Source organism: Myotis daubentonii, chromosome 1 (genome assembly GCF_963259705.1).
Source record: "Myotis daubentonii chromosome 1, mMyoDau2.1, whole genome shotgun sequence".
In the NCBI taxonomy this organism is placed as follows: Eukaryota; Metazoa; Chordata; class Mammalia; order Chiroptera; family Vespertilionidae; genus Myotis; species Myotis daubentonii.
In genome coordinates, this window is record NC_081840.1 from 92,203,011 (window position 1) to 92,230,932 (window position 27,922).

General features: G+C 37.9%; 1 protein-coding gene across 1 annotated transcript in view; it reads left to right on the forward strand.

Moving 5' to 3' along the window:
• Positions 1–27,922, forward strand: part of LOC132230269 (uncharacterized) — a 180,485-nt gene that overhangs the window by 103,542 nt on the left and 49,021 nt on the right. Inside the window, exons 3-6 of the mRNA XM_059687509.1 lie at positions 6,164–6,256; positions 13,176–13,385; positions 19,804–19,931; positions 24,225–24,419. Of these exons, the coding sequence (XP_059543492.1) occupies positions 6,164–6,256; positions 13,176–13,385; positions 19,804–19,931; positions 24,225–24,419 (626 nt within the window). The remainder of the gene's footprint in view (positions 1–6,163; positions 6,257–13,175; positions 13,386–19,803; positions 19,932–24,224; positions 24,420–27,922) is intronic.

Genomic DNA, 27,922 nt, shown 5'->3' on the forward strand with positions numbered 1-27,922 from the left:
TTGGTACGCTTGAAGTTGTCCCAAAGGCTCCTTACACTATCTTCATATTTTTGGATTCTTTTTTTCTTTTTGGTTTCATATTTTTTCTTTTTTCTGGTTGGGTGCTTTTTGCTTCTTTGTATTTCAGATCTTTGACTTGATTCTTGTGATCCTCTAGTCTACTGTTGGAACTCTGTATAATATTCTTTATTTTAGTCAGTGTATGCTTAATTTCTAGTTGGTCCTTTTTCATATCCTCAAGGGTCTCACTAGATTTCTTGAGGGCCTCACTAAATTTATCAGAGGTTTCTAGAAAATTCTTGAAAAACCTTATAAGCGTAGTTTTGAACTCTGTATCCTATAGTTTGCTTTCCTCCATTTCTGTCATTTGTGACCTGTTTCTTTGTCTCAGCATTTTTTATGCTTCCCTGTGTTGATAGAGTGGCTTTCTGTGCTAGGTGTCCTATAGGGCCCAGTGGCTCAGCCTCCCCAATTACCTGAGGTGGACACTCTTGGTGCACTCCTTTGTGGGCTTTGTGCACAGTCTTGTTGTATTTAAGCCTTGATTGTTGTAGGTATCACTGGGAGGAATTGACCTCCAGGGCAATTGGCTGTGAGAATCAGCTGTATCTACAGTGGGAGAACTTCTGTGCTGGAGACACCCTTCTGGGGCAAGATTTGCTTCAGTAGGACTTTGGTGCTCACTGAGTCTGCCCCCTGAGAGTGTCTTTTATGGATCTGAGGAGTTGTAACCTGGATGGTCCCACTCTGATTACTGGGTACACTGGCTCTTGGATCTCTAAGGAGGTGCTATTTTAGCCTCTTCCTGAGGCTACCCAGCAGGAGCTATGGAGAGATCTGAAGATTCCTCTTCTTTGTTTGGAGTTTGGAGGTGCCTAGATGAGGCCCAGCTGTGAAGCAATGCTAGCTGCTGTGTGGCCTTGGGCCTTCTTTTGGAAGTTCTGGGTCTCTCTGACCCAGCTGCAGTTTGTTAGGTAATTTTCAGATTGCAAAGAGCCCGGCCTTTCATATGCAAAAGCCTCCACACACAGCTTGGGTGGGGCAGGGTCTCAGGAGATCAACAGGGCGGAGCAAGCAGCTATGGCTGACCCTCAGTCCTACCCTAAGAAGCCCCGCGTCTCAGTGTCCCGGTTATCGCTGCAAGCACCTCTGAGAGAAAGCCGCCCTTGAGTTCTGAGCAATGTCAGAGAGTCCATTTCCTCCCCATATGAGTCTGGGTCCCCAGAGACTTGCCCAGAACTGGAGTTCAGAGCAGTCGGGAGCTTGTGACTCCCTCCCGATTGAAAAAGACAACCGCGTCCTCAGTTGCCAGCCCTTTCCGTGCTTGGCCCTCAGTACATCTGCACTTTACTTTTGCACCTCCTATAAGTCTCAGTGTGCTTTTCTCTTTCCTTCTAGTTGTAGAATTTCCACTCAGCCAGGCTTCCTGTGGTTCTGGATGATGTCTGTTTTGTCTTTTAGTTGTATTTTTGAAGTGGTTATGCGAGGCAGCAATTTCAGATGTTTACCTATGCTGCCATCTTGGTTTCTCCATAAATATACTGATTAATTTCATTTGTAAATATTTTGAGATTTTTGCATTTATGTTCATAAATGAGGTAAACTATAAGGTATTTTAAAAAGACATTTTTATTTATCTTTACATTGTTATGTTACCCAATTAAAATATGTTGAGAAATTTTTTAAAGTGTTTGTATTATGAAATATTTTAACTGTAGAAAAAGTGTGCATCACTCAGATTCTTCAAAATTTAATATTTTTCATATAGCCCTCGATTGTTTAAATAAATTGAAAATTGCAAGGAAAGTACAGGCCTCCTTTGTACTTCTTTCCAATAATTTCTTCCCTCCTCAGATGTGAACTGTATTCTGAATTTGGTGTTTATTATTGTTATCTTTTCATACCAGTACTTTTAATTATATATTTTTAAACCTAAAAGGTTGTAAAAAATATTTTGCAGGCTTTCCCATTTCACATTAACTGTGTGGCTAGTATATTTGTGAAGTCTCTGGAGCAGATATAGTCTTGGTTTGAAATTTCCAACTATGATAATCAAATATTCTATTTTTATTCTCAGTTCTGTTAGTTTTTTGTTTTATGTCCTTTGAAGGTTTGTCATTAGTGTGTACTTTTATGTCTTCTGAGGAACTTGACACTTTTATTATGAAGTAATCCTCTTTCTTCTGCTAATATTTCTTGTTTTGAGGTCTACCGTGTCTGATATAATTATAGCCTCTCCAGTTTTTTACAATTAGTATTTGCATGTTATATCTTCTTTCAGCCTTCTACTTTAACCTATTTATGTCTTTATACTTAAAAGTATATTTTTTATAATAATCATACAGTGAGATCTTGTTTTTCTTCTGCAGTTTGATAATCTGTCTTTCAATTTAAATGTTTAGAACCATTTACATGTAATTATTGATATGATTTGGTTTATATTTATTATGTTGTTATTTGGTTTTTATTTGTCACATTTGTTTCTTTTTTTCTCTTTACTATTCTTTTATTACTTTTTTAGCATTTCATATTATTCCATATGATTTGCTTATTTATCTCTTTATTATTTTAGTGACTGCTATATTGTTTATAATATGCATATTTAACTTATCCCAGGAAATAATATACCATTTCACATATAGTATAAGGGCCTTATAGCAATATATTTTTTCCTTTTTCCATCATTGTACTATTATTAATGCACTGGAGGCCTGGTGCATGAAATTTATGCACTGGTGTGGGCAGGGGGGGGAGGCAGTCCCCTCAGCCCGGCCTGCACCCTCTCCAATCCGGGACCCCTTGGGGGATGTCCAACTGCCAGTTTAGACTGGCAGTCAGACATGTCTCTTGCAATCCGGGACTGCTGGCTCCTAACTGCCTGCCTGATCTCCCCTAACGCCTCTGCCTGTCTCCCTGATTTCCCCTAACCACCTTTGCCTACCTGATCGCCCCTAAGTACCTCTGCCTGTCTGCCTGATTGCCCCTAACTGCTCCCCTGCTTGCCTGATCACCCCTAACCACCTCTGCCTCAGACCCACACCTGGGACTCAGGATTCCCTCCTCCAGCTGGCTGCAGGGACCCGGGACCCAGGACCCAGGACCCAGGCCGACTTTGCCCGGGCTGGTTGCAGCCACAGGGAACTGTGGGCGGGTGGCTCCATGTAGGCCATAGCTGCAGGATCCTGGGACCGTGGGGCGGGGGCTTTTTTCTTTCTCCCGGGCCGCAGGCACTGGTGCCTGGGACCGTTGTGTGGGTGGCTTTGCCCCGGCCCGGCTTTGTCAGGAAGGACATCCGGAAGGTTGTTCAGAAGACATCCAGTCTAATTAGCATATTGCCCTTTTATTAGTATAGATACTTCACATGTATATATGTTACAAATCTCAATACATTATTTTGTATTTAAACAGCTAATTACATTTTAAAGAAATAATTAAAAAACAAAAAGTGTGTTTTATTTACCCACATTTTTATCATTTTACTATTTATTTCCATTGTGAACATTCAAGTTTTAATCTAATTTTCTGTTTGCTTAAAGAATTTCCTTGACTGTTTCTTATAATGCAGGTTTGATGATGCTTAATATTTTCACCTTTTGTTTGCTGAAAAAGTAGTTCACCTTTGGTTTTGAAAGATATTTTTCTATATATAGAATTCTATGTGGACAATTGTGTTTTTTTCAGTGCAAATATTCTAGAATATGTTGCTTCCTTATCTTTTGGCTTCTATAGTTCTGACAAAAAGTCTGTAGCATTAATTTGTGGTAATTAGTCACTGGTAATTCTTTGTTTATTTATACTTAATGTTTCTCTGGATATTTATAAGATTTTTTTCTTTATTGCTGGTTTTTATAATTTTGATTATAATGTGCTTGGCACAGTGTTTTTTGTGTGTTTCTGCTAAGAGTTCATGGAGCTTCTTGCAGTATGAGGTTTATAGTTGTCATAAAATTTGGAATCTTTCAGCCATTTTTTGTACAAATATTTTCTCCTTTCTCCACACCCTCTTTCTGGAACTCTAATTAAAATGTATGTTAGAGTGAATATTTGTTTCAGTTTTTATATCTCTCTGTAAATCATTTTGTATAGCTTCTATTCCTATGTCTTAAAGAACTGATATTTTCTTCGGCAATGTCTTCTTTGCTATTATTCCACCCAATGAAAATTTTTTTTTAAAATGTATGTTTTTTATAGATATTCCATTTGGTTTTTATTTTATACCATACACTTAATCCTCCTTATGTTTATCTTTTTGAATATTTATAGTATTTGTATTATATGCCTTGATGACTTTTAAAATTGACATTATTTTAATTATTTCTTTTTTTTCCTTCAAGGATATTTCTTTAACAGGAAAAATGTATAGGCACAGATCATCTCACATGCAAACAGAGCTAGGGTTACAGATAAGTACCGAGGAACCTCAAATGGTAAATACCTTCTTTAATAAAAATCCTCCTTGCCTATATTAAAGTAATAGTCTGCCTCCTGTTGCTTGAATGTTAGGGGGTTTTTAAAATCTCCTTTAATGTGTTTTAGAGGTGTGTTTTACTGTAAGCACACCTAATCCAGTACCACATTGGGAGTCTTGGATATTTTGGATCACTGTTGCCGCCTATCAAAGACCTTCTCAACTAATGTCCCAAACATTCGTATCTTCTCCTTTCAGCATCTCTCATATCTGTTTTTTTTCCTACTTATTTTTCTCTTGGTTGTATATTATATATTTTTGATTTTTCTATAATTAATATCTTCTGATTGAATGATGAAAATTATAGTACTGGATTTGGTTGTTTTCATTTTAAAAAGTGTTAGAGTTTAATCTAATAGGCAGTTAAGCTACCCGAAGATCACCTGTATCTTTTTAAGTATTATTTAAAATGTTCAAGTTCAGAGGAGCCTTACTCTGGAGCTCATTTAGCACTGCTACCAATGTACGACCCTTCTGAGGTTTATGATGAATGTACCATGTACTCTGTCTGTCTGATGGAAGAGCTAATGATTCCCAGCTTGTGTGAGCTCTGGGAATTGTGGTTTACAGCTTTTTGGTAATTGTCCCTCCCCTCCACCTCCATTGGCAGTTTTTCTTTGTCTGGCCTCATGGATTTCACCATTGCACGTGAGAATTGGTATTCAGCCAGAGTCATGGACTCTTTGGGGGTTTCTGCAGATTTCTGAAGCCTCTTTCTCCATACTGTGCCTAACAAATTCTACCCTCTTTGTCTTCTTATTCTAATTTCTGTCTCTTCAACTCAGTAAGACACTGGGCGCTGTATGGTTTCCCCTTCATTGTGGCATGTTCTGGAGATTGTGTAAAGCAGAAATCTGGGGTAATTTAGCTCTTAACCTTTTTTTGCGTCCATATTCTTAGTCACCATACTCTTGTATTGCCTGTTGTTCTTATGTTTTGTTCAGTTTTATAGTTATTTATGACAATAGAAGTCAGTGGTCTCAGATGGATTTTTTTTGTAATGTAGCAAAGAAAAGGTTGGAAAACAGAGTTTTAAAGCACAATAAAGGTCCATATATTGCTATTGACATTATTAAAAGGCTAGGGGAGAAAAGTCATGTACGAAGATAAAACTGAAGGGAAGCAAAATAACTTCTGTTGACGTTTAATCTGTGTCTTTACAGTTTGGGTAGAAGTTGGGTCTCTTTATTCCTATCCAGTGTTAGATATTGTGCTGTGCTGTCTTTTTACCATTTCAGGTGTGTAGAGAGTATAATATAGAATTTAGTGTTAGTAATAACAAAAATGACACTAACAGTTATACCTTTTAAACTTTAAGTATGTTCATATTATTTCTTGCTCTTGGTTAGATTAAATTTTAGCTTTGATTTTATCTTTCTTGTGTAAATATTTAATAGCAGTGATTTACAGTATCTGACTTAATATTACCTAATTGTCTTATTCAATCTGATAATATATCTATAGAGATCAATGATTTTTTAAAAGCCATAACATTGGAATAATAGACAACATGTTTTATTGTATCTTTTTTTCTGTATTTCTCATTTCATGCATAATATTGACTTGCTTATATTTCTCTTTTATATAGTCCTCATTTACTGAACTATATTGACTAGCATTTTGCTGCATTGAATAATATGCCTTGATGATTTTTAAAATTGACACTAATTTAATTATTTCTTTTTTTCCTTCAAGGATATTTCTTTAATGGGAAAAATGTACGCGCACAGATCATCTCCAGTGCAAACAGAGCAAGGATTAGAGATAAGTATTGAGGAACCTCAAATGGTAAATACCTTCGTTAATAAAAATCTTCCTTGCCTATATTAAAGTAATAGTCTGCCTCCTGTTGCTTGAATGTTTATCTAGGTTTTTTTTTTTATATAAAATCTCCTTTAATGTGTTTTAGAGGTGTGTTTTACTGTAAACATACTTAATCCAATACCACATTGGGAGTCTTGGATATTTTGGATCACTGTTGCTGCCTATCATAGACCTTCTGAGAAAAGGTCCCAAACATTTTTCAGAGGGAAAGATTTTAACAGTTCTTTTGGTCTAGAGGCATTCAGATCCAGAAGATAGTTGGAGAATTAATTAAAAGTATTAGCTTCTATCCCTCAGTAGATAGAGCATCGGCCTGTGGACTAAAATGTCCCAGGTTTGATTCTAGTCAAGGGCACCCCCCCCCTCAAAAAAAAGTATTAGCTGTCTTAGCTTCTATGAATGTATCACATTATTCTTTATTTAGCTAGAAGAATTGTGAAAAACATTGACAAGGGGATAACTTTGTAGAGTAATATGGACAGTTGGTGTCAGAAGTTTGTTTCAGAAATAAAGCTCTTTTTCCTCCATCATCGTCAAAATACTTATGGATTCAAAGCAGTCTAGAACATGTTCCATGTGAATGGGAAGTGTCTCTCTGTATATAGAGATCCACATTTATGTAAAACAATGGTGGTGCGATGATCACTTCCCTTAGGAAAGATTTATAAGGTATTGAATAGAAAGCTCCTATAGTTAGTTCCTGAAAATATGATTCCACATGCATAATAATTTAGATCTAACTTTATTTTTAGGCTAATATATTATGTTCAGAAAGTGTATGGAATATTTTCACAAAAGCCATTGATCCTGTAATTTTAGAGTTATTTTAAATGGTTGAACTACTGGAAATCGAGACGCTTCTGTAGACCATGTCTTTTCCCCCTTGTAGTCACATCACCTGCCTCAGAACCCAGCATTTGTGGCATTAATATGATAAATCAATTTTGAAGCCTTACCATATGTACTATGGGCTTAATACTGTCTTTGAATGTAGTTCCTCTAGGTTTCTCTACATTCACAGGTCGACATGAAAACCTCTGACCTCTAAGTTTCTAACAGGTATAATAAACTGAAAATATAATATTAGGTTTAGAAAAATAGAAATCATCACTAATAGAATAAATGACAATACCACTCACTACATATTTATATAAAGTATAAGGAAAGATACCATAGTGAAGAAAACTATGAAAAAGGCCAATTTTCAGGTGTCTGTCTTAGACATCATCTTGATGATATAAAATAAAGATTTGAACAAAAATATTGATTTATTTGTAATCCTATGGGTATTTGTAATACCTTCAGCTTTGACATTCATGAGCAATCACTAGACCTCTTCTAGCCACTGGCTTTTTAAAATGAAGCTTACCACTTCTTTTTTTAAAAAATCTTTATTGTTGAGATTATCATAGATGTCCCTCTTCCCTCCCACCATAGCTCCCCACCACTCGGTTCCCACCCCACTCCAGGCCCTTGCCACCCTATTGTCTGTGTCCATAGATAATGCATGCATGCATATAAGATCTTTGTCTAATCTCTTCCCGCACCCCCTACACCCTTTTCCCTCTGAGAATCGTTAGTCTGTTCTATTTCAAGGCCCCTGATTCTATTTCATTCACCAGTTTATTCTGTTCATCAGATTTTTTATTCATTTGATTTTTAGATTCACTTGTTTTTTGAATTAAATCTTTATTGTTCAGATTATTAAAGTTGTTCCTCTTTTTCCCCACATAGCTCCCTTCCACCCAGTTCCCACCCCACCCTCTGCTCTTACACCCCCCCACTGTCCTCATCCATAGGTGTACGATTTTTTTCCAGTCTCTTCCCGCATCCCCCACACCCCTTTCCTACCCCTGAGAATTGTCAGTCCACTCCTTTTCTATGCCCCTGATTCTATCATATTCACCAGTTTATTCTGTTCATCAGATTATTTATTCACTTGATTTTTAGATTCACTTGTTGATAGATATGTATTTGTTATTCATAATTTTTATCTTTACATTTTTCTTCTTCCTCTTCTTAAAGGATACCTTTCAGCATTTCGTATAATGCTCTTTATCTGACCTTCATTCTGAATGATAGCTTTGCTGGGTAAAGTAATCTTGGTTGTAGGTTTTTGCTATTCATCATTTTGAATATTTCTTGCCACTCCCTTCTGGCCTGCATAGTTTCTATTGAGAAATCAGCTGACAGTCGTATGGGTACTCCCTTGTAGGTAACTAACTGTTTTTCTCTTGCTGCTTTTAAGATTCTCTCTCTTTGTCTTTTGCCCTTGGCATTTTAATTATGATGTGTCTTGGTGTGGTCATCTTTGGATTCCTTTTGTGTGGGGTTCTCTGCGTTTCCTGGACTTGTAAGTCTATTTCTTTCACCAGATAGGGGAAGCTTTCTGTAATTACTTCTTCAAATAGGTTTTCAATATTTTGCTCTCTCTCTTCTTCTGGCATCCCCATAATTCAGATGTTGGTACACTTGAAGTTGTCCCAGAAGCTCCTTACACTATCTTCATATTTTTGGTTTTTTGCTTCATATTTTTTCTTTTTGCTCTTCTGGTTGGGTGTTTTTTGCTTCCTCGTATTTCAAATCATTGAATTGATTCTTGGGATCCTCTAGGTTACTGTTAAATCCCTGTATATTACTTTTTATATCAGTCAGTGTATGCTTAATTTCTGACTGGTCCTTTTCCATTTTTTTTGGCATTTTCACTAAGCTCCTTAAAGGTCTCATTAAGTTACTCAGTGATTTCTAGAAGATTCTTGAGTAACCTTATAACTGTGGTTTTGAACTCTATATCCAGTGGTTTGCTTTTCCCCATTTCTTTCATTTGTGACATGTTTCTTTGTCTCTGAATTTTGACTGCTTCCCTGTGTTTGTTTCTATGTACTCAGTAGCTGCTAAGTCTCCTTGAGTTGATAGAGTGGCCTTGTGTAGTAGGTGTCCTATAGAGCCCAGTGTCTCAGCCGCCCCAACCACCTGAGGTGGACACTCTTCGTGCACCCCTTTGTGGGCTGTGTGCACAGTCTTACTGTAGTTGAGCTTTGATTGCTGTTAGTATCACTGGGAGGAATTGACCTCCAGGCCAATTGACTGTGGGGACCAGTGGGAGAGCTACTGTGCAGGAGACACCCTTATGGGGCAGGACTTGCTTCAGTGGGGCTTTGGTGCTCACTGAGTCTGCCCCTTGACTGTGTCACTTATGGATGTGAAGAGTTGTAATCCCGTATGGTCTCACACTGACCACTGGGTACACTGGCTCTTGGATCTCCAAGGAGATGCAAAGTCAGCCACTGCCTGGGGCCACACAGCAGGAGCTACAGAGAGATCTTCAGATTTCTCTTCTTTGTATCAGGTTTGGTTTGTCAATCTTGTTTATCCTTTCAAAGAACCAGCTCTTGGTTTCATTGATTTTCTGTATTGTTTTTTTGGTCTCTATGTCATTTATTTCTGCTCTAATCTTTATTATCTCCTTCCTTCTGCTCACTCTGGGGTTTTCTTGTTGCTGTCTTTCTAATTCTTTGAGTTGTAGAGTTAGATGATTTACTACTATTTTTTCTTGTTTTTTGAGATAGGCCTGTAGAGCTTTAAACTTCCCTCTCAGGACTGCTTTCATTGTGTCCCATAGGTTTTGGATTGTTGTGTTTTCGTTGTCATTAGTTTCCAGGATGTTTTTAATTTCTTCTTTGATCTCATTGGTAACCCAATCAATATTTAACAGCATGCTATTCAGCTTCCAGGTGTTTGAGTATTTTGGGTTGTTTTTATTGTAGTTTATTTCTAATATTATGCCATTGTGGTCTGCGAAGATGCTTTTTATGATTTCAATCTTCTTGAATTTGGGGATACTTTGCTTGTGTCCCAATATACGGTCTATTTTTGAATATGTCTTATGAGCATTTGAGTAGAATGTATATTCCCTGGCTTTGGGGTGAAGTGTTCTGAAGATGTCTATTAAGTCCATCTGATCTAGTGAGTCATTTAGGATTGCTGTATCTTTGCTGATTGTTTGTCTTTATGGGCTGTGTTCTTAACGTTTTTAGGAACCTCCATACTGTTTTCCAAGGTGGCTGTCCCAGTTTACATTCACACCAGCAGTGAATGAGGGTTCCTTCTACTCTACATGCTCCCCAACACTTGGTACTGTCTTGTTGATAATAGCCATTGTAACAGGTTTGGAGAGGGAATCTCATTGTAGTTTTGATTTGCATTTCTCTAAAGCCAGTGATGTTGAGCATACATTTTTTAATATCTGTTTGCCATTTATATGGCTTCTTGGGAGAAGTGTTCATTCAGGTCCTCTGCCCAGTTTTTAATTTGATTGTTTTTGTTTGGTGTTGAATTGAGTTCTCCAAATATTTTATATATTACCCCTTATCAGAGCTGCTGTTTGCAAATAATATCTTCCATTTTGTTGGTTGCTTTTTTGTTTTGTTGGTAGTTTCTTTTGCTGAAAAGAAGCTTTTTAATTAGATAAAGTTCCATTCATTTATTTTTGCCTTTACTTCCCTTGCCTTTGGGGTCAAGTTCATAACACATTCTCTAAGACCATGGTTGGTAAGTTTAGTACCTATGTTTTCTTCTATGTGATTTATTGTTTGAGATCTACTTTTAGGTCTTTAATCCATTTTGAATTAATTTTTGTACATGGGGACAAACTTTAATGTAGTTTCATTCTTTTGCATGTGGCTTTACAATTCTCCCAGCACCATTTATTGAAGAGACTTTCTTTTTTCCATTGTGTAGTTTTGGCTCCTTTGTCAAAAATTATTTGCCAATATACATGTGATTTTATTTCTGATCTCTCTTTTCTGTTCCATGAGTCTTTTTTTCTGCCAATACCATACTGTTGTGATTAACGTTGCTCTGTAGTATAATTTGAAGTCAGGTCGTGTAATACCTCCAGCTTTGTTCTTTTTTTTTTTCAGGATTATTTTGGCTATTTGGGATCTTTTGTAATTCCATATAATTCTAATGATTTTTTTTTTGTTCTTTCTTTTAAAAAATGACATTGGGATTTTGATGATGATTGCATTTACTCTGCATATTGCTTTGGGTAATATGGACATTTTTTTAAAAAAAAATTTAAATTCTTTATTGTTGAAAGAAGTTATATGTCTCCTTTTCCCCCCATTGACCTCTCCTGGCTGCTCCCACCCTCCTACTGTCTGTGTCCATTGGTTATGCTTATATGCATGCCTACAAGTCCTTTGGTTGATCACTGAATTTGTATGTTTTAACATGTGATATACTTTAACCTATCACAGTTATTTCATGCTCAAATTGTCCATCCCTCCCTTTTTTTTAAATCTTTATTGTTCAGATTATTACAGTTGTTCCCCCCTTTTTCTCCCCATAGGTCCCCTACACCCAGTTCCCACCTCACCCACTGCCTTTACCCCCCCACTGTCCTCATCCATACGTGTACGCTTTTTGTTGCCGGGTCAAAGGTTATACACATGGAAACTGTAGCCATTTTCATCTGCAACATGTTCTGAAAGGTCTCTCACAACTTGTTCACGCTCTACTCAGAAAGGGTACAGAGACACGTAATGGCTTTTTAAAATAATGTGTCCTCTTATGTTTAAAATGAGGATTTCGCTACCAAGAGTGAGGAGAAAGCAACACTACAGCTGCTCTCGCCCTTCTGGCCCTTCCGGTGCTTGGGGCTGCAAGCTGGTTCACGGGCCATCGATGAAGCCTTCTGGGTGGCTCGTGCAGTTCCTCCGGCTTCCCAGGGGGCGTTGCAGCCTCGCGGGGACCGTCTCAGCCTCGCAGGGGCCGTCTCAGCCTCACAGGGGCCATCTCAGCCTCACAGGGGCCGTTTCAGCCTCACAGGGGCCGTTTCAGCCTCACTGGGACCATCTCAGCCTCACAGGGGCCGGTAATATGGACATTTTAACTATGTTGATTCTTTCAGTCCATGAACATGAATATCTTGCCATTTCATTGTGTCTTTTTAAATCTCCTTTAATAATGTTTTGTAGTTTTCAGTATATGGGTCTTTCACATTTTTGTTAAGTTTATTCCTAGGTATTTTATTCTTTTTGTTGCAGTTGCAAAGGAATTGTTTTTTCATTTCTTTTTTTTTTTGAAATTTCATTGTTTGTATATAGAAATGCAGTGGATTGTATTTTTGCACATTGATTTTGTCTCCTGCAATTATACTGTATTTATGTATTGTTTTTAATATTTGTTGGAGGAGGCTTTAGGGTATTCTATATACAGAACCATGTCATCTGCAAAAAGTGACACTTGTACTTCTTCATTCCCAATTTGGATGCCTTTTATTTCTTTCTTTTGCCTGATTGCTCTGGCTAGGACTTCCAGAATTGTGTAGAATAAGAATGGTGAGCGTGAGACATTTTTAAGGAACTCAAAGCAGGTGTAGAAGTGATATTTTTGTAAGAATTTTTCATTTGGGATGGAGCTGGGGTGTCAGGGTGGTCTTCTTGAGGTCTCTGGGCCAGTTCTTCTCTGAGTACCTGAAGTCAGGGTTCTTGAAGAGCATCAAGGAACCCCATTTTTCAGGACCAAAGAACCTCAGGTTGGGCACAGGTTAGCTGTTTCAGTAGGCCTTGATTTTGTATGAGTTTGGGATACAGTCAGGGCCAGATTGGAGTCTTGTTATTTCCTTAGAGTTGGTGCGTAGTAACTGTGGAGTAGCTATATTTCCTGAGAAAGGACTGAGGAAATTAATTTGCCAGACTTCATATTTTTCTTAAGTCAATTTGAGTTTATCTTTATAAATATTCAAAGGGAACTTACTACCTCTTTTTAATTTCAATCATGCATTTTCATAATTATTTTGTTGTCAGAGAGAAAACATTGTATGACCTAAAAAGGACCAATAAAAAAAGCATTCCTATATATTTATGTTTTCCAACAGCATGAGACTGAGGAAATTTCTGAGACTGTATCAAGTGTTTTCCCAATGGAACAAGAAGATATATTAGAATGGGGAACCTCAGACGCAGAAAGTATGTTATTTAAACCTCAGGAAACTTCAGAAATTCAGCAAGCTGATGACTCAAATAAACCTTTGGAAGATGAACAGTCTATAGGTGAATCAAAAACAGGCCAACGGCTATCTTTAAAGGTAAAACACTATTTATATCAAAAACAGAATTATGAGAGTTGAGAATGTACAGGTGTGAAGAAATGACCCAGGCAAAGGCCAAAGAATGTGGGGGGAATTCACCCTGAAAAAAGGCTCCTGATGTGCAAATTGCCTATTTGGGAAAATGGAGCATCTATTTTGTTTGAAAGATTTTAGTCTCAAACCTAATCACAATGCTGGGGAGAAAATATTAGATATATAGATATTAATCCTCGCCTGAGAATATTTTTTATTGATTTTTAGGGAGTGGAGAGAGAGGGAAAGAAGAAGAGAAACATCAATGTGAGAGAAACACATCGATTGGTTGCCTCCTGCAGGGGCCAGGAGGAGCCTGAAATTGAGGTATGTGCCTTTGACCGGAATTGAACCTGGGACTCTTGGTCCACAGGCCAGTGCTCTATCCACTGCTCCATACTGGTTAGGGCAAGAGAGATTTTTAAGGAGAGAAGGAACCTCAGGGCTTTTAGACTGACTCTTCTTACCAACTTGAGGAAATCAGGAACTATAGCCCTGTGGCCAGGACTGGTAAATGTAGCATTTATAACTTTGTCTCTTTTAGATTTATCCTAATCCCTAAGTGTTTTCCTATTGTGAGAATGTTTTCCAGATTCATTTTCTTAATTATAATTTAAATAATTTTTAAATACCATATTTGCATATTACCTTACTATTTACTTAGTACTGTTCTTTAATTTGGGCCATCCTTTGGCTTAAATAAATGAGTTTATTTTAAACTAGATACATTACTCCTAGGATTTATAAAAAAGCTACTTTTCACTGAACCAAAGCATATTATCTTGATTATCACCAGAGATCCTCTCTCTGACTGATTCCAATGGATACCACTTGGGTTAACAAACTTCCTGCTTAGTCTCTCTGTTTTTGGATCCTCCTCTTCTCACCAATGGCCATATTTCTTCTAAGATTTATCACAGTCAATTGACCATTACCAGTTCTTCAACTTTTGCCCCAAACTCCCAGCTCTGAAACCTTGACTTTCTCTGTCACCGTACCCTTCCTTTGGCTTTACATATAATCAGTCTCCAAGGCCCAGATTGCTCCTAAACATTATTGGTTATGATTTTTTTTCTTCTCTTTTCTAGTTGCTCCCCTTCTAATCTGGGTCCTGGTTTTTATTAATTTCTCAAGTCCTACTTAGTTTCATCCTGTATGACACTAGCATATTGATCCTCTGGGAATATGAGTAATAAGGAAGATCCACAGGTAATAGTTGGCCAGAGAAAATCTACCACTGCTGTCAGGGAGAAGGGACTTATCCTGTGATTGCTACCGGCTCCTTTAAAAGTCATGCTGTCTTTCTAAAGATGTGCTTGGGGTAGGAAGTGAAGCCCGACAAGGTTAGCTAAACCCACAGCCTTGCTAATCCCTCCAGTTGAATCTTTTGTTAGGCTGACACCTTCTAGGTGTGGAGACCTTCGAAAACATCTTCAAAGACTATGACATCTTGAAAAAGTGTTAGACTGGTGGGCACAGATAGTGTCACCTATTCTTCTACCTGAACATTGGGACTTTGGAAATAAAATGTGGTCATGAGAAGAAAATGGTTAGCTACTAAATGTGTCAAAGACAAATGGATTTTCTGGACAATAGTTAAACTACAATGGTCTATCAGGAATTTAAATTCCTCATTAGAAAAGTCCCCAAATGTTAATTCTTTTGGCTTATATTGGCTGCTATTAAGAAATATACAAAATTATGTATTTTTTAATAAAAAGTGGCAGTCCTTTCTTTAAGTAACTAGATTTATTGAGTGTTGACTATGTGGGAACCACATTGCTAAGTGTTCTACATGATTTATCTTACATTTTCTAGTAATAACCCTATTATTACTCTCATCTTATAGTTGAAAAAATTGAGTCATAAAGAATGTAAATAACTTGCCCAAGTACAAACATCTGGTTAAATTGTAGAGGCAGGACTTGAACTGAGGTGGTCTAATTCTGGAACTTTCACTTTTTACTACTTATCAATGCTGTTCTTTCATAGCAACAATTAATAGGTATCTGGTTAAGTACAAGAACACATACTCTCAGAAGCAAAAATGACTGGGGATGGATGTCCCTCATGAAACTAGGAAGAATAATTTGATAAGAGAGACTTGGAGAATGAATTAAGAGAGCTCGAAACTGAGAACAGAAGTGTTTCAAGGGGAGGAGAAGAGAATGTCTGATAAAGCATGTGTTTTTTTGTTTTTGTTTTTTGTTGTTGTTGTTGTGGGATATTGTGGGGCACAACAGAAATGCCATAGGAAATGGCATTGGAAGTGTTCCTGTGACTCATCCCACCAAGTCTTCACCAATAATATGTATTTATTTATGTTAACATCTCAAGATCACTTACCTTGTTTGGACATTTGAGGCCATAACATTAGTCTCTAGCATCTCTGTCACAGGAATGAAGAACAACATACTTCAGGCCATATCAGTGGGAGAAGAAGACCACTTTTTTAAAAGAAATTTTCTGACATAGCTCATAGCTAATAGAACTAGCACAGATGTGTTAAAGTAGCAGTGCAGAACTTTTATTGCTCACATATATACCATAAGTTCTCTTTCAATTAAAAAGTAGAAAATTTGGTCAATCTCTACTCTATTGGCATTTCTACTCTAATAAGCTCATTAGTATAATAGAGATTATTAAGATTCTGGTCTAAGTTATGACTATCAAAAGGAGAAATTAGATAATGGAGATTTTGTGAAGAAATGACTGACACAAGAGCCCATCAGAGGGTTGTTGAGCATTTTAGGAGGAAAAAAGTCAAAAGTCTATAAAAAAAAGATTTAAATATGATATATATATATATATATATATATATATATATATATATATATATATATATATATATAGAGAGAGAGAGAGAGAGAGAGAGAGAGATTCAAAATAGAAGGGAATTTCAGTGATGTGGGATGTGGTCCTGGCTGGATAGCTCTGTTGATTAGAGCATTGTGCCAATACTCCAAGTTTGCGGGTTCAATCCCCGGTCAGGGCACATACAAGAAGCAACCAATGAAAGCGTATATAGGAGGAACAGTGGGCCAATGTTTTCCTCTTTTTCCCCCATCTCTTTTTTAAAAAATCAATAAAAAATGTTTTATTTTTTAAAAAAGAGATGTGGGATGCCCCAAGACCTCCCAAATTCTCATAAAACAATTATGAATGATCTATTCCATTCAGTTTTAAAAATGTACACAAGATGAAAGAAGAAATACATATCCATAGATAGACATAAGTGTGGCATGTTGCTATAACAATTATTAAAAAGGCTAAGATCCAGAATGGGTTGAGGCCTGTGAATAATGCTAAAAATAGAAAAGTATTTTTTTTTCATGTTAGTTTTGGAGCAAAGAGAGAAATATTTCGATGAATAATGTGATGACAACATATGACAGAGCTGCCTTAATTTATTTTTGGAAAAAGGGTGAGGTTTTAAATAAATAGAAAATATGACAGAGAAAATGAAGCTGATAAACTTGCACTTTACTTCTCTTAAATCTGACAAGGAGAATGATCTTTAGTTTAGAAAGAAGAGAAAAAGAATTGATAAAAGAAACTTGAAGCCCAAGATTGGTAAAAGATTTTAAGAGTTAGCTTAGATGTCTGAGCCCGTTGGCTTAGGCAGATAGGTTTAAGCCTGCTGGGCCTCTGTCAGCAGCAGCTGTGAGGAGCTGCTACAGTGGGAGAGGGAGGTGCTAGATGCCTGGAGACTGATAATGGCAAATCTGAGTTTTATTTTTCTAAGGGTAATGTTTATGGCTTCTGTGATATATGATTTATCTTAGACAAAATTCTGGAATGATTTAATGAATCATTAAAAGATTGGGAGCAAGCCCAGCCGGGTGGCTGAGTTGGTTGAGCATTGTCCCATACACCAAACGATTGTGGGTTTGATTCCCAGTCAGGGCACATACCTAGGTTGTAGGTTTGATTCCTGGTTGGGGTATGTATTGGTGGCAACCAACTGGTATTTCTCTCTCACATCGGTGTTCCTCTCTCTCCCTTCTTTTCTCTCTAAAAGAAAAACCAAACCAAACCAAACCAAACAAAAAACACCAATTGGGAACGGGCAGGTAAACACAGTCAGAGCCTATAGGCTTACAAGCGATTGGAAATGTATTATCAAGCCAATGACAAATACAGTTGCACATCTGAGGAAAAAAAAAACACACACAAAAGGATTGTGTTTGACCCTTTTAAGAGGAAGCAACAATCACTTGGAACCAGCAGAGTTTCCCTGCGGGACACACCATGGGAAATCAACCTTATTTCTTTTCCTAGAATACTAGACTGAACATCAGTAAAGTGTTAGATTTGAAGTTCAGGACAAGAGTATCATGGTAAAGAGCCTGGTATACAAGAAAACACAGTACACATTAGTTGTTCTTATAATCCTTTGGACTTCAGCCATCCACTTATGAAAGTCTCCCAATGACAGATTGGAAACAAGACTGCAGTCAGGAGAACTGCTAGATGGATTTGTAATTAGTTATGCAAAGGATGCAGAATTCAATATGAAAGTCCCTGTGGACTGCTATATGGCTGTGTCCAAGCCATTGTATATCCTAATAATTTTGATGAGAAAATGTAAGATTTACTGATTGGATTTGTAGGTAACATTCAAAATGTGACTGGTAAGATTTGGTTAGTCAGATCTCAGGTGAAATTTTTTAAAAATATATATTTTTATTGATTTTTTACAGAGAGGAAGGGAGAGGGATAGAGAGCCAGAAACATCAATGAGAGAGAAACACTAATCAGCTGCCTCCTGCATGCCCTTCACTGGGTATGTGCCCGCAACCAAGGTACATGCCCTTGACTGGAATCAAACCCGGGACCCTTGAGTCTGCAGGCTGACGCTCTATCCACTGAGCCAAACTGGTCCTGGCTGAAATTTAATAGGGATAAATGTGCATAATGATTCTGTCCTTGGGGCCACAAACTAAATGCATAGGTATGGGATGATGTGATTTAGAGTAAATGTGAAAAAGACTCCAGGGTTTTAGACTATAATTTAGTGATAGGAAAGCAAATGCAATCATAGTTTGCATTGATTGACAAATACCATAAAAGAGGATCATCTTTTTTGTTGTTGAACTGATCACATCACACCTTAAATACTCTGTTCAGATATCGGTATTCAATCCCAGGAGAAATACTGACAAATTGGAGACTGGAAGAAAACATTCAAAATGCTAAAGCACAGTACTTCCAAACCATGTCATGTAAGGTAGAGCTGAAGGGCCTCGGGGGTGTTTACTGGGGGAGCATGGGAGGGGAGGTGCAGGTCTAGGGGAGTCAACTGTATTCAAATATTTGACTCTCAAATGGAAGAGAGCCAGATTGTGAGGTTTGAATTGAGACTAGTGGATGAAAGTTGTTAGGCTCTATAATAAATAAACAAAAATTTTAACAACCAGAGGAGTTTCAAAGACTTCCAAATCCTCTGCTCCTGATCAGGTTCAAGCCAGAATGAATAACCATTTGGTGGAGAAACTAGAGGAAATTTAAACATTAACTGGGTGGCGAGATGGAATGATCTGTACTCTGAGCTTTCCTTATTTGTCATCACTTTCTTACTCAAGAAATTGCAATAGCTCCCTCCTTACTATTGCACTGAACCCAAACCAGCTACCTAATTTATAACCCCTCTTTTCTGGCCTCCTCTCTTTTCAATCATATCTCTGCTTTCTCCAAGGAAAGCCAGCCTGCTTTCTTTCTCAAATCTAGTCTCAAAAAAAAATCAGAGTAACCCATGGAGAAAAATATTTTTAGATCAACTATTACCATGAATTCTGCAAGTTTTCTAGGAAATCTAGGAAAACAGTGCTCCTAATACCTATTATGATTAAAAGGCAGTTATTTCAGAGACAGACGTGCATTTGATTTTTTTCCAGGCAGTAGAAGAGAGTACAACTGTAAGGAAGTAAAAATTAATAAACATTGCTTAAAATAGGTATAAGAAAGCATTAAAGTTCATTTTGGCTTGTACTTGCAACCACCAGTCATGCCAAACTTTAAGAGGCTAAGGGTAAGAAAAAAAGAGAGAGAGAGAGACTAAGGGTAAGTCCCATTAAAAAATAACAATCAAGAAGAGTAGATCTATGGAGGGGAAGAAATCTTGTATTATTTCTTTACTAGTTTTAAGGCAAAAAATATTGTAAATCAATATGGTACTAATATTTTTATTTCTAGGAGGTTAGTAAAATTTTTGAAAGAGATTTAGAGGAATATATCAACTCACTTTTAGAATTTATATTTTTAAATAAAATATACATACAAATTAGGAGTTTAAATATGAGATGGACCATTAAATATGAGCGAAAGATCTAATTTCATGTGGCGACTTTTTTTTAACAGCACACTTTTATATTTTTCAAAGGTGATGGCATCAGAATTATTGCAAATCAGAGGAAAAGAAGCTAAACGATCACAAAAAACTCAACCAAGAATTCCACGACCAAGAAAGTGTGGAAAATCCCAGCAGGATCAAAAAGTATTAAAAACAAAGTAACTTCAGTTTATAAATTTTACTTTCTGAAGAGAGTTATTTAGTAGCATTGATACCTGAAAATGGATTTTTAAAGGAAATTGAATGTTTTAGAAGTTTATACATGAGATTTAAGTTAGACCTTCTCACAGAACAGTTGGTGGCAGTTAGGACATGTATGCTGTACTCCACGCTTCTCTTTCTATTTTTGATCAAGGCATTTGGTTTAATGACATAACAATGCTAGAATAAAAATAGATGTTTGTGAGACTAAAGAAAATTAAATGTTAACATGTTAGATTTTATTTCTTTCAATCATTGTAATGCCTAATTTAGATGAATTGCTTATTATGTTGGTTAATTTTATTTTTATAAAATAAAAGACAACCAACTCTGAGTTACCATTGGCCATTAGAACTGGTTATTTAGATGGCTTTTTAATTCATTCCTCCTCCCCGCCCCCCTGCCACTACACTTTAAATGGAATTTCTTTTTATACCAGGATGTAGCTACAATTTTGAATAATAGTGTACAATTTAGATTTATGGTTTTATCTTTTGCCATTCACTTTGTTGAAAAGATTTTCTCCTTATTTCACCACTGGATTTTTATGGGTTGGTTTATTCTAGACTCTTCTTCGTTTAACTATTTATGGGGGCTTAAAGAAGCTTTAATTATTAGCTTTTGTTGTTGCTTAGGGCACTGAAAGGTGTGCTGGTCATGGAAGACAACTGTTTTATGGCCAGCCTAAACTCTGTAAATGGATATTACTCACTATTTAGTAGCTGGAAATGGACTCATGGGAAAAGAATTCCAAAGTTTATGAAAGAGTCAAATTGGCATTTAAGTGACCCTGTACATGCCATTGCTTATCTGCATTGCTTTAAGCTCATTTAGTTAGCAAGATTATGTATTAAAACAAATAGTGACAGAGGACAACAGGTATTTTACCTTCAATAAATAGTTACTGTCAGATTATCAATGAAGCAGAAACTTCTTGATTTCCCCCCTAAAAAACCTTGCATTTAGTGCATTAGGCAAAGTAGCATGGCCACACACCGAGTCAGAGCCTTTTCTTTTTTTATGTCTTAGTGTTTCAAAGAATGACAAATCGTCCTGTTTAAGGAGAGTATGCTGTAAAAACACACAGCCTTTCTTGAGCATGCCAAAAATATTTGTAGATCTTTTTGATATGTATAGTGCTGAGTTAATTCATTAAAATGGAAATTAGAAGTCTCCATTAGAAAAATAAGAATGAGATGCAGAGGAATAAAAATCTGATATTAAAAATTGTATAATAAAAGAATTTTGGAAACTATATTTCTGAAAATCTTTTATTCCTTGCTTCTATTTTCTTAAACATTTTTTTTTTACCTGACTCACCTGTGAATAGACCCCAAATTAAATTGTCTTCTTGGGAATTGAGCCCTCTTTTGAAAATATAGCATTATTTAGCTGGATAACCAAGGGATATTCACTTACAGACCTATGTAATTAGAGTATGATGGGAACATAGGAATTCAGATTGGTGGTGTTGCTTTTTTAAGAAAAAAAAATAAAGTAATGTAATCTCTAGTACATTCCACTAGCTGGGACCTGTCCCAGACAGAATGATAATGTAGATGAGCTTGACATCAGAGATTACCTTTTTGTCCCTTTTTTTTTCTTCTTCAGTTCTTAGGATCCCTATTTCCTGGACACCCATTTTCACCCTTCCAGTTAGGTCTCTTTGTCTGAGGCATTTCCAAATATTTTAGATTTACCTCTTTTTATCCTCCTCCACTCGAACATGTACACATTTCATGTTCTGTGCTTTTTGGTGCCTGTGCTGTTTTAGAAGTGACACAAAACCATTCTTTATTAGTGATTCAGTAATGCCTAGCAATGGGCTAGGTGCTGTGCAGTGAAAGTGACTAGAGCAATGCAAATAAAACAAGCACTGTCATCAATTGTTACAAAGGCAAAAGTTAGGGATTTTTTAAAAATATATTTTTATTGAAAGGAAAGGAGAGGGAGAGATAGAAACATCAATAATGAGAATCATTGATTGACTGCCTCCTGCACACACTGGGGATGGAGCCCATAATCCAGGTATGTGCCTTTGGCCAGAATTGAACCCAGGACCCTTTAGTCCTCAGACTGGCGCTCTATCCACTGAGCCAAACCAGCTAGGGCAAAAGTTAGGGATTTTTATTTTCATTTTGCAGAAGATATTAGAGCAATCAATGATACAGCTTGCAAATGTTACAGCTGAGATTCTGATGCGGGCCTGACAATTCCAAACACTATATTCTTTATATTACAGTATGCTGCTATCTAGACATGTACAGCAATTGGTGGGCAGACCTGCATTAACCTATTAGATAAATGGCCAGAATGGGTGGCAAAAGAATAGGACAGTGTATGAAAAGAGATATTCGTGAAAAAGGAAAATAATTAAAGTTTGCAGAGAAGTTTGTCTTGGAGGTATTGTTTGAAGGATGCTTAGATATGGACAAAAGGACAGGCAGCATTCTATTCATAACTGAAGGAACGGGCAGGCCTTGCTGGTCCTGTGAATTGTCCTGGACACTAATAATAATAGCAAACATCTGCCATGTGAGAGACACTCTTTTAAATGCATTCCTTCCTTTCTTTCGTAAAGTAATTTGTCCAGGATGTGCTAAAGTTGTTACTCCCAATTTACTGATATAAAAATTGTCTAGTTTGTGACCATGTGATAATTTAAGACGGGATTTGAACAGGGGCAGTTTGACTTCACGATACTCTGCACTTTTAACCACTAGGTTAGAGGTGGGGCCAGATCCTAGGAGCCCTGAAACTCAGAGAAAGGAAGTTAGGTGAATGCAGCAAGTAACGAAGAACCTTCATACTAGGTGAAAGTATTTAAAGGTCAATGTGATAGGATTTTGCAGGCGATACTGGAGAGGAGAAAAGACAGAGGGTGCAGTGCTCAATCCGACTGGCGTTAGCCTGTTGCTAGTGCAGACTGAGGTGATGAGGACCTTGACTGTGTTGGAAGTGAGGAGAGAAAGGAGCATGGCTGAGCCGCCTGTGCAGGGGGGAAGCTCAGTTTTTCATTGGCTAGGCAGGCGAAGGAAAGGCAGTGTTTTGTATACCGAAGGTGAGGAATCTGAGTGCGACAGTGATACTGAAATGAGATTTGGGAGCTCTTAGTACAGAGGAACGAGCTGAGACACTGAAGCTGATATTTTTCAATGTAGAAAGAAAAATTCAACCTTGGAAGCCATACCCAGTTTAGAAGACGGAGAAAGAAAAGCCAGTGACTAAGTCAAATTGTGATGAATCTGATAGGCAGACAGAGCTGAGACAGAGCAGGCTTTAACAAGCTCATGGAGGAAGAGCAATTGCAAGAAAGGTCATCAATATATCAGCTGTATCTTCATAGAGAACACTATCGAAATATCTAAAGTTTATTTGATTTGAGAACAAGGTTGCCATTTGGTTAATGTAAGAGTATGACTTCAGTAGGGAGGCGGGGATGGAGTAGTACTGGATAAGGGCCACTTCCACCTCAGGGGTCATGAAGAGGCAGTAATAGGAAAATATTATGGCTTATAGTCAGCAGCGTTGTGTTTAGATCCTAGTAGCTGCTCAATAATTTTGTGACTTATCCAAAATAAGCCTGCTGCGATGTTAGGATAATAATACCACCCATACAGGCTCATTGTTGAGAGACTGTAAATCACTTAGCATGGAGTCTGGCACACAGTAGGTGCTCAAAAAGTATTTGTCCATTGGATGGCAAGTGATGGTGGGGATTAAGAAAGCATTTTTCTTGCCCTCTTCCCTATTTTGGAAAGGCAAGTTTTAGCATAGTGGGAAGGGAGGTATCACATTAACTTAGACCAGGGGTTCCACTGATGTTAGTTAATGGGTAATGTTCTATATTTTCTACCTCTTCATGGACATTAGCAGTTGAGCAGAGTTGCAAAGGAGTAATGCATGATGGCTGGATATGGTGTCACAAACTGAGTTAGAGAATTCAAGAGAGAAGAGGTTTGGGGTGGGATGAAAATAAGTTTGCTCTTAAATCTGTTGATTCTATGGTAACTATAAGACATACAGGTTGATATTTTAGCAGGCAGTTGGATATATGGCTTTGAAGATCTGGTCAATGACCTGAGATTGTGATGTTAAATTTGTTAGAAATCACTATTATCATTTTAAATCTCATCTCCTACATTTAGGCATCCTTTTCAGACCCCGCACTAATCTGTCAGTGTAAATGTATTTTATACCGAAAGAACACACAATGAAAAAAGAAGCCCACTTTCTTTTCTTTGTTGCAGAATTCCACAAGACCACTCCACTCCTACCCTTCATGACCTGTGCACCACTGTCCCAGACCAGGTGCTGCCCATTGACTTGCACCTGGCTTCTCGAGTGTATCATACAGCCAGCAAGGAAGGCCACAATACTATACTTGAAGTATTTGGAAATTCCTTCTTCGATGCTCACTCTACAGCTAACGAGCAAAGAGATCGGTAAGAGTTCCACTGGTAATTTTGTCTTAAATGATTCAAATTGGCACAGAAATTCTGCCTTTTGAGGTTTAGATTTGAAGATTTGATTTTGTTCTGGGACACTAGAGAGGAACAGTTTTTGTCTTTCCCTTCCCTTTCTATTGAATTTATTGCAATGACACTGGTTAACAAAATTATACAGGTTTCAGGTGCACAATTCCACAACACATCATCTGTATGCTGTATTGTGTGTTCATCTCCTCAAGTCAAGACTCCTTGCATTACCATTTACCCCTCTATGCCCTCCTCTACCTCCCCTCCCCATAACCACTGTTGCCCTTATCCATGAATTCTTTTTCTTTTTTTCTCAATTTCTCCACCTGCTCTCCTCCCCCAACAACTGCCTCTGACAGCTGTCAGCCTGTTCTCTATGAGTCTGTCTCTGTTTTGCTGAGTAATTCATTTTGTTCATTGGATTCCACATGAGAGTGAAATCATATGGTACTTGTCTTTCTCTGACTGGCTTATTTAACTTAGCATAATGCTCTCCAGGTCCCTCTATGCTGTCTCAAAGGCTAAGAGATCCTCCTTTTTTATGGCTGAGTAGTATTCCATTGTGTAAATGAACCAAAGCTATTTTACCCACTCATCTTCTCATGGACACTTGGGCTGCTACCAAATCTTGGCTACTATAAATAATGCTGTAATAAAATGGGGGTGCATACATTCTTTCAAATTAGTGTTTTGGGTTTCTTTGGATAAATTCCCAGAAGTGGAATCGCTGGGTAATAAGACAGTTCCATTTTTAATTTTTTTGAAGAAACTCCACACTCTTTTCTACAGTGGCTGTACCACCCTGCATTCCCAACAGTGCACAAGGGTTTCCTTTTTTTTCTGCATCTTGGCCAGCACTTAATTGTTTATTGATTAATGATGATAGCCATTCTGACAGGTGTGAAGTGATATCTGATTGTGGTTTTAATTTGCATTTCTCTAATGATTAGTGACATTGAGCATCTTTTCATGTGTCTATTGGTCATCTCTATGTCCTCTTTGAAGAAGTGTCTATTCTTCCTTTGACCATTTTAAAATTAGATTGTTTTTGGGGTGTTGAGTTTTACAAGTTCTTTATAAATCTTGGATATTAACCCCTTACCAGATGCATTATTGGTGAATATGTTCTCTCATTCAGTGGATTGTCTTTTGATTTTATTGATGGGTTCCTTTGCTGTGCAAAAGCTTTTTAACTTGATATAGTCCTGTTTTTGTTTTGTTTTGTTTCCCTTGCCTGAGGAGATACATCAGAAAAAATATTGCTATGAGAAATGTGCAAGATTTACTGCCTGTGTTTTCTTCTAGGAATTTTATGGTTTGAGTCTAGCATTTAAGTCTTTAATCCATTTGAGTTTATTCTTGTGTTTGGTGTAAGAAGGTAGTCTAGTGTCATTTTTTTTGCACATATCTGTATAATTGTCCCAACACCATGTATTAAGTAGACTATCTTTATCCCATTGCATGTTTTTTGCCTGCTTCATCAAATATTGACTGAAAAGGCAGGGTTTATTTCTGGGCTCTCTTGTCTGTTCCATTGATCTATGTGTCTGTTTTTATGCCAGGACCATGCTGTTTTGATTTCTACTGCCTTGTAGTACAGTTTGATATCAGGTAGCATGATTCCTTTAACTTCATTCTTCTTAAGATTACTGTTGCTACTCAGGGTCCATATCAAATTTTGGAATATTTGTTCTAATTCTGACTTTTTCAATTTTTTTCCTGTACCTACACAGACTTAAGTATCTTCAGTTCCTGCCACTAGCATGAACTGTGCCCTATTATAAGGTAACTTGAGTGGTTTTTGGTTCCCAAAGAATGTCATATACATTTTCTCATTTGTTCTTCATAACAACTTTGGAGTGTGAATGTTAAAATTAAGGCTCATAAAAAATCAAGTAACTTTGTCAGGTTTGTACGACTAAGAAAATCACAGATACGGGACTTGGTCTTAGATTTCACTGTCATTGGGCATACTTGGGTCCCGGGATCATGTACAAAAGTCATTGCCTCTGGAGTTTCTTCCATTTCTCCTTGTGTCATATTTTCTTTTGATTCTGAGTATTCTTTTGTGAAGAGTGCAAAAGATAGGAGAAAAGAGAAGCAGCCAACATTTACTTAGCAGTAATTATACTTTTACTGCTGTGTTTTGTGTTTTATATCTCTCCTATTTAAATTCCTCACTCTCATAAGGAGCCTTTCTAGACTTTCTTTCCCCTAATTGGCCTATTACATTTTAATACCCCAAATATACTGTACATCTGTGTATGGTCCTGTATAGCTGTGTTATATTCATAAAAAGGGGAAGCTTATATCAGCCCCCTCACAAGGCACCAATTTTTACCTCTTAGGAACAATATCACCTGCCCATTTCAAATGCATGCTCTGAAGTCCTTTCAAAAGATATGCTAGAAATCCTGAAAAACTGTTCGCCTACATGTTTTCAGAATATTAAAAAAATATTAACAAGTTTAAATAGAAATGTTTTTAGTATTATATTTTAGCTATTTTAGGTCTATAGAATAATATTATAAAAGATCATTTTTAATTACAAACTGGCATACCTCGATGTGGAATTGGGGGGATAAGAAGAGATAAACCAAATAACTTATATACTTAATAGTGGCCCAGTGCATGAAATTCGTGCACATTAAAAGGGGATTAATTACAAGAAATGTTTTAATATTGCTATTTGCCCTTTCTCTATAATAGATGAAAGAAAATTAGTAAAGTGTATATGAAAATCTTCCTCCTGTCAGAGTCTGGGGTGCACTGCGGGACCCAGAGTCAAGTCCCCACCCACTTGTGGTGCCTCAAAATAGCATGAGACCCAGACCCAGCCGGCCCCACCTCCACTGGGCAAGATCCAGACCCAGCTGGCCCCATCCTTGTCAAGCCCTGCCGGACAGGGGGTGCAGCCTCAGGTACCCTGGCCCAGCGCCAGGTGAGGGTCACAGCCTCAGGTCCCCCAGCACACACCAGGCAGGGGGCGCAACCTCAGGTCCACCAGTGCACCCTCAGGTCCCCTGGCCTTGCACCGGAGTGGGGGGCACGGCTTGAGGTCCCTCAGCCCGGTGCCAGGGTGGGTGGTGTGGCCTGAGATCCCTGGTCAAGCCCTGCCAAGTGGAGGGCACAACCTGAGATCCCCCAGCCTGGCACCAGGGTGGGAGGCACAGCCTGAGGTCCTCCATCCCGGGCCAGGGCGGGGGATACACCTTGAGGTCCCCCATCAAACCCTGTTGGGAAGAGGGCCCAGTCTGAGATCCCCCTTTAAGCCCCACCAGGCGGGGGGCGCAGCCTCAGGTCCCATGGCCTGGTGCCGGGAAGGGGGCACAGCCTCAGGTTTCCCGTCAAGCCCTGCTGGGTGGGGGGCGCAGCCTCAGGGCCACCATCAAGCCCCACCTGGTGGAAGGGTGCAGCCTCAGGTCCCCCAGTGCTAGGATGGGGGGCATGGCCTGGGGTCCCCCAGTCCG